General features: G+C 55.0%; 1 protein-coding gene across 1 annotated transcript in view; it reads right to left on the reverse strand.

The window, feature by feature from the left end:
* SLC6A9 (solute carrier family 6 (neurotransmitter transporter, glycine), member 9) overlaps positions 1-6,927 on the reverse strand; it is a 34,703-nt gene that overhangs the window by 21,787 nt on the left and 5,989 nt on the right. Inside the window, exon 2 of the mRNA XM_012001832.1 lies at positions 5,465-5,579. Coding sequence (XP_011857222.1) covers positions 5,465-5,494 — 30 coding nt within the window. The 5' untranslated portion in view covers positions 5,495-5,579. The remainder of the gene's footprint in view (positions 1-5,464; positions 5,580-6,927) is intronic.

Raw genomic sequence — 6,927 nt, forward strand, 5'->3', positions numbered from 1 at the left:
TGAGGTCAGGAGTTCATGACCAGCCTGGACAACATAGTGAGATCCTGTCTCTACAAAAAACTGGCCAGGTGTGGTGGTGTGTACCTATAGTCCCAGCAACTCAGGAGACTGGGAAGGGAGGATTGCTTGAGCCCACACGTTGGAAGCTGTAGTGAGCTATGATCACACCACTGCACTCCAAACTGGGTGACAAAGTGAGACCTTGTTTCAAAAAATTAATAAAAAATAAATTTTAAAATAAGATAAAAAGTCACAGGCTTTAGAGTTTGACAGTCCTGGGTTCAAACCCTAGCTCTGTCAGTTTCTCACCATATATAACCCTAGGCAAGTCCCTTAACATGTCAGATCTCTGTTTCTGCATCTCTAAAACGGGGATACCACTCGTCAATCACTGAACCTAGTGAGCAGTAGTAATAATGGTAACAGAAAACACATAGTAAGTGCTTGCTGTGGGCCAGGCACTGTCCTGGCTCAGCATACATGGGACACTTGCTTCAGAGACAGCCCGTCACCCTGTGGGCACTCACCTAGTATGGTACAAGTTAACTTCCCATATGTTAACTCACTGGGTCCTCCCAGCTGTCCCATGAGGTAGGTCCATTATTATCTCCATGTTGGTTTGGGGAAGATGGGGACAGGCCTTGGCTCAAGCAAGTGTCCTAAGGATGGCCTCAGATCCTACTGACTCAGCTGCTCACTCAGCCAGCCTCATGCGCCTGGTCCCCAGACACACTCCCCTGACTTCCTGCAGGCGCAGACTGAGGGCCAAGGCGCTGGCTGGGCCACTGGCTCCAGGAAGGTCCAGTCACCCATGATGCCCAAATGCTCACTTCCACCCAGGGTGGGCTCTGGGCTCTGGCTGCCCTGGCCTGGGCCGGGTGCCCAGAACAGGCAGCCCTGGCTGGATGGCTTTCCCTGGCTCTGGCCATGGGGACAGGAGGCGGCAGCAGCCCAGCTGGGCCCTGGCCGTAATGAGACCTCATTAGCGAGATCCAGCTGCTCCAGCCCCACTTAGGAAGGCTGACTCCCCCAGCTCCCGCCTCTGACTTTTCCTAATAAGAGTGGGCCTGCTTCCAGAGGGGCAAGGAGGCTAGGGTCTTTGTTGTCCCCTGTGACTCTGGAGGGAAGGTCCCGCTGAGCTGGGACTAAGAAGTGCCAGGGATGGGGGAGGGCCGCAGGGCGGCTGTGTGGGAGGCCGGGCTACAGGCCTCCCTGAGTAGGTGGGCTACAGAGGAAGTGGGGAGGAAGAGGGAGGGCAGGCCCCCTGACCTGAGAGGAAGCTGAAGAAGGCTGGGCCTTTTCCTCTGGATCTAGATATTGTCCATTTCACTGAGGAGCCGGTAGCTGCTAATCTAGGATCAGCGGAAGGTCATTGCTTAGGCTGTCCTGGCTAGAAGAGCACCTCCACTGTGCTAGGCCTTATCTAAGGAGAATGGCCACTGTGTGCCAATCCCTGAGCCGGGATAGCATTTACTGGGTGTCAAATCTTGTGCTGGAAGCACCTGCTGTGTGCGAGAACCTGCATCAGCAGAATGCCCACCATGTGCCATGTCCGATGCTGAGACAGCACTCATTGTGTGTCAGCCCCAGGTGAGGAGCCCAGCCCCAGGTGAAGGGTCCAGCCCCCGGGTGACAGGTCCAGCCCCAGGTGAGGAGCCCCTATGGTGTGCTAGGTCCTGCACTAGGGGAGTACCCCAGGTATGCCGAATTCTGTGCCAGGTAAAGACCCAGTGTGTGCCCAGCTCTGAGCTGGGTGAGCACCCACTGCGTGCCTGGTAGTGTGCTAGACGAATGCCTACAGGGTGACAGGCTGTCTTCTAAGGGAGTGTCTAATATGTGCCAAGTCTGCACTAGCTGAGCATTTGCTACATGCTAAGACTTGGGTTAGGTGAGTGCCCAGGCAGGGACAGGCCCTCTACCAAGGGAGTGTCCAAGGTGTGCCAAACCTTGTGCTTGGTGACCTCCCAGTAAGGCATCAAGCCTGCACTAGTTGAGCACTTGCTACATGCCAACACTTGGGCTGGGTGAGTCCCCACTATGTGCCAGGTCCTATGACGGATGCTATAGACAGGAGGTGCCCAAACCCTCAGGGCAAAACATATGAGAACAGGTCAGGGTGGGGCAGCCCCTGGCGGCCTGTGGTGCTTGCAAGTCCTCCTGGGATTTGGATGCTCTGGCACCCAGAGCCCTAATCCAAATGAGTCTGTTCCTGTTCATTGTGAGGCTTCCCAGTAGCAGAAACAATCAGCGTGCTCAGACATGAGAAGAGGTCAAGGAAGCCCGCCAAGGCCCGGACTGCCCAAGACTCTGCATGAGTGGGTAGTGGCACTAGGGAGGGGACTGAGGTAGCCAGCCTGGGAAATGGTGTGACATTGGTGGGTGAAGGATTAAAACTGAGCTAGTGGGGGCTCTCTTGCCTCCTGTCCTGGGTCTCTCTCCTCCAGCCCCTTGCCCTTTGAGACCTAGGTGGCCCTGCTCCACACGTGTACGAGGGCCTAGGTCTCCATGGAAGGACCACCCCACCCACCCCCTAGTGCCCCCAAGCATCCCAGCTGCTCCCAGGCTTGGAGGCACCCTGGCCAGCTGGGTTCTCGCACAGCCCTGTCCTAGGAGCTGCTGAGGCGTGAGGGAGGCAGCTGAGCTGGCCTGGCAGAGACCATCTGGGCTGGGAGTGAGGGAGGGACACGTGCAGCGGGCACGTGGGCCTGGGCACGTGCTGGTAAGCTGCTTGTTACCCATGGGGCACTGGCTGTAGCATCCAGCAGAAGCTCCAAGGATAACACAGGGTGTCTGCTGACACTGAAGAGACTTAGAGGGCCAGTGTCCTCACACCCAAACCTGGGTAAAGGGGGATAGAAGTGAGGATCCCGTGGTAGGGGCCAGTGCCTGCTCCATGCATGCCAGGGTACAAACAGAGCAGCAGAAGCCACAGAGAACTGTGATGGTCCAAGTGCATGGTTACACACACACAACCCTTAACATCCTCTTTTGATCTACCAGGGTATCCAAAGAAGAAGCCTGTCAGAATGATGCTTCCTTAGTTACTGGCCATAGGAAGACACGGAAGACACAAACGTGCTGACTGGGCTGCCTGTGTTAGCAGAGATGGGGTTCGGCTGGGACCAGCTGCCCTGTGCACCTCAGAGGCTGTGTCTAGAGACAAGCACTGAATGGAGGTGGCTTCAGTCCCAAACTGGAACCCAAGAATAGAGTGGAATAGTCCAAGGTCATCAGCAGAGCTGAAAAGGAAGCAGGAATAGAATCTCCAAGCAACCACTGGGGGTGCCCATGGGACGGATGCTATGAGCCTCAAACGCAGCAACAGTGGGCAAAAGCCAAAGGGCAGAGAGCGGGGAGGAGAGCGAGCCTCAGCTATCTTTAGGCACATCCTAGTGCTGGGAACAGGAGTCCCAAGGCAGCATTCCCATCCACAGACAGGCTGGCCGGGCCGACCGGCAAAGCACAGTCCGGGAAGCTCAGTTCAGGCAGGGACTCTGGGACACTGGGACCCATGCCCTCTGTGCTGCTCACATCTCTCCGCCTGCCCTCCTCCCAGTCCTTCCAAGTCACTCCAGAGAAAGAAGAGCAACCAGGGAGGACTCAGAGGTTTCATGGGGCTCAGAATCTCCATGGTAGGAAGGGACAGGGCCACACCCCACTTCCTATCACAAGCCCATGGCAATTCCAAGACCTCTCCAGGAAAGGTGGGGCCATGTTTGGGTTCTCAGATGGGATTCACCCCTAGCAAGTGTTCAGGTCATAAGACCTCCATCTGGGCCCATTTCTGAGCACCCAGATTTCAGGAATCTCAGGAATACTTTCAGGAGCTTGGTTCATTCAGACTTACTCCAGTCAATCAGCAGGGGGCTAGACCAGAGGGATGGGGCCAGGGGTTGGATGCAGGAGGTTCAGAACAGGGCCAGATAGAAGATCCTGAGCTTGGAACAGAACCACCCGGTTCTCTCCCACAAACTGTTCTTTTTAAATTTTTTAAAATTTCTTTTCTTTCTTTTTTTTTTTTGAGACAGAGCCCTGCTCTATTGCCCAGGCTGGAGTGCAGTGGCACAATCTCGGCTCACTGTAGCTGGGATTACAGGTGCGTACCACCACATCTGGCTAATTTTTGTAGTAGAGACAAGGTTTCACCATGTTGGGCAGGTTGGTCTCAAACTCCTGACCTCAGATGATCCGCCTGCCTCAGCCTCCCAAAGTGCTGGGATTACAGGCATGAGCCACCACGCCCAGCCCAAGTTGTTCTTTTAAACCAGGTACTTTGAGTCCCAGAAATCTTTGGTGAGAGGCAGGGCTTGTTTGGCGAGGGCTCAGTAAAGACCCCAGGCCAGTGAATCTTTCATTAAATGAGAAAAGCAACACAGGAGATTGACAGGATGGGAGCTGCTGAGGGAGGGACTGTCTATGGTCAGTCCCTGGTCCCCACCCCTGGCAGCCATCCAGTCTAGCCTGTCCCCAGGGAAGATCTCAAGAGAAGGAAGACAACCATTGCCTCTGGGACAGGATTTGGCATCACTTTCCTGGTTCCTGCTTCTGGTGCTGACCTGGTCCCTCCATCAGCTAGTCTTGCTCCTTTAAGAACCTCACCCAGGCTGGGCGTGGTGGCTCACGCCTGTAATCCCAGCACTTTGGGAGGCCGAGGCGTGTGGATCACCTGAGGTCAGAAGTTTGAGACCAGCCTGGCCAACATGGTGAAACCCCGTCTCTACCAAAAATACAAAATGAGCCAGGCTTGGTGGCACATGCCTGTAATCCCAGCTACTCGGGAGGCTGAGGCATGAGAATCGCTTGAACCCGGGAGGGGGCAGAGGTTGCAGTGAGCCGAGATCACACCACTGTACTCTAGCCCAGGCACAGAGTGAGACTTGGTCTCAAAAAAATTTAAAAAATAAACAGGATCTCACCCATCCCGCTGTGTCTCCTGGCCTCACCACTACCTCCCCTGTGCTCTAAGGTTGAGGGCAAAGAAAAGCCAGGACATGGTGAAAGGGTGGAGAGAGATTTTCTGAGAGTCCTCAGGAGAGCACTCAAAACAAAATGTTGTTACTTTTCAGACTGAGAAGGACCCAGAGAAGTGGAGAAAAACCAGGCAGGGTCTGAGGGAGGAGCCCTTGATCAGCACAGACGGAAGCCGCCCGCACAGCCCCACGCTGCACTGTCCTCTCAGCACATGAGTGACCTCCTTCTGTCCGCAGCACCTCTGTGACAAGGATGGGGCGCACACCTCCTGCCTTCTGGCAGATCTTCATGGGCTCTGTGGGCTTGGAGCCTGACACTCTCTGACCTGGTAGATGAGGGGCTACCTGCTCATGCTGGGGTCAGCTGGGAACTCAGGAGCCCTGGCAGTGCTGGCCTTCCTAAGCCTTCCTGTCATGGCAAGCAGCTGGCAGGAGGTCCTGGGGGCAGAGCTTGGGACTCCCCTTCCTCCCCACAGTCTGGCCTCTGTACTCACCAGCATCCCTTTGGCACCTTTTCCTACCATGGCGGCGGTGGGCTGGGGCTCTGATGATGGGGACCACACTCACAGGCTCTGCTTCCAGCGCCTTTCAGGCCACAGACCTCAAGAGCTGTGGAGAGAGCAGAGGGTGAGGTGAAGACTTGGCCATGTGGCCCACAGGGCTCTCCAGACAGGTAGTGCAGAGCCACCCACCACCAGCTGGCCCAGGCCCTCTGCCAAGCCATGTCCGCATGCTGCTCCTTTCTTTCTGGAAGACCCTCAGATCCAGCTCCTTCCCAGTGCCCCCAACCTTTCCCCTGGATCTCTTGATCTCCAGGCTTCGTGTCCCAATGGGCAAAGGTCTATTTTTGACTCTCCAGATGCCCAATCCTGTAAAAGATAAAAAATGAATACCGAACTGGGATGGAGTCCAATTCCTTCATGGCCTGTGTGAATGGCTTCAGCCTTTCCCGGAGGGGAATCAGCTCCGGTCAGCACACTCTCCCCATCCTCACCCCAGCCAGGCAGCCAGGACGGCCCTTCCCCATCTGGGTGGCACCCAGTGTGGGCTCCAGGGCAGCTGGGCTTGTTGTCATGTCATTCACTTGGACCAAGCTCTGGGCCAGCCACACACCCCTGTGCAGCCACGCCTTCTTGCACTCCTAGCTGTCCCCTCCACAGCAGTTCACCAGGTGAAATTCTACAAATCCCCAGCACTGCACCGGGCTAAATGTCACCTCTTCTCTGCAGCCTTTTCTGACCCACTCTCTCAAAAGAATAAAAAAGTTGCTTCCTCTTTTCTGTTTTGTGCAAATCTCTACTAGTATTCTTATTTCGTATGACACTTATTTGCTTTTAAGTTCATCGACCATGAGTCAGTGAGTTCCCCGAGGGCTTGGGACTGTTTCTTTTGCCCTCTGTGCCCAGCACGTTGCATGGCACTGGGCTTACAAGAAGTGTTAGTTGAATTGAAATGGAGGGAAATAGCGAAGGCGGGACCTCTGGAATGAGGGATCCAGGCCAGCCCAGGATCTTGTGGGAAGCAACTGAGGGGCAAGGTGGGGCTGGCGAGCTGTGGGGCAGCAGCCACGTGGAAGGAGCAGCCCCATGGCAATGCTGGTGCACACGGGCTTAATGTCAGATGGGATGGAAGAAAGGTTAGTTTTTGACAGGCCTCAGGAGAAATCCATCTTCAGAGAGCCTTAAAGAGTTGTCTCATTGCATTCCAGCCTGGGTGACAGAGCGAGGTTCGGTCTCAAAAAAAAAAAAAAAAAAAAAAAAAAGAGTTATCTTGGCCAGACGTGGTGGCTCACACCTGTAATCCCAGTACTTTAGGGGCCGATTACCTGAGCTCAGGAGTTCGAGACCATCCTGGCCAACATGGCGAAACCTGGTCTCTACTAAAATTACAAAAATTAGCTGGGCGTGGTGGCGGATGCCTGTAATCCCAGCTACTCGGGAGGCTGAGGCAGGAGAAT

The sequence above is a fragment of the Mandrillus leucophaeus genome, unplaced genomic scaffold (assembly GCF_000951045.1).
Source record: "Mandrillus leucophaeus isolate KB7577 unplaced genomic scaffold, Mleu.le_1.0 Scaffold67, whole genome shotgun sequence".
Lineage (NCBI taxonomy): Eukaryota > Metazoa > Chordata > Mammalia > Primates > Cercopithecidae > Mandrillus > Mandrillus leucophaeus.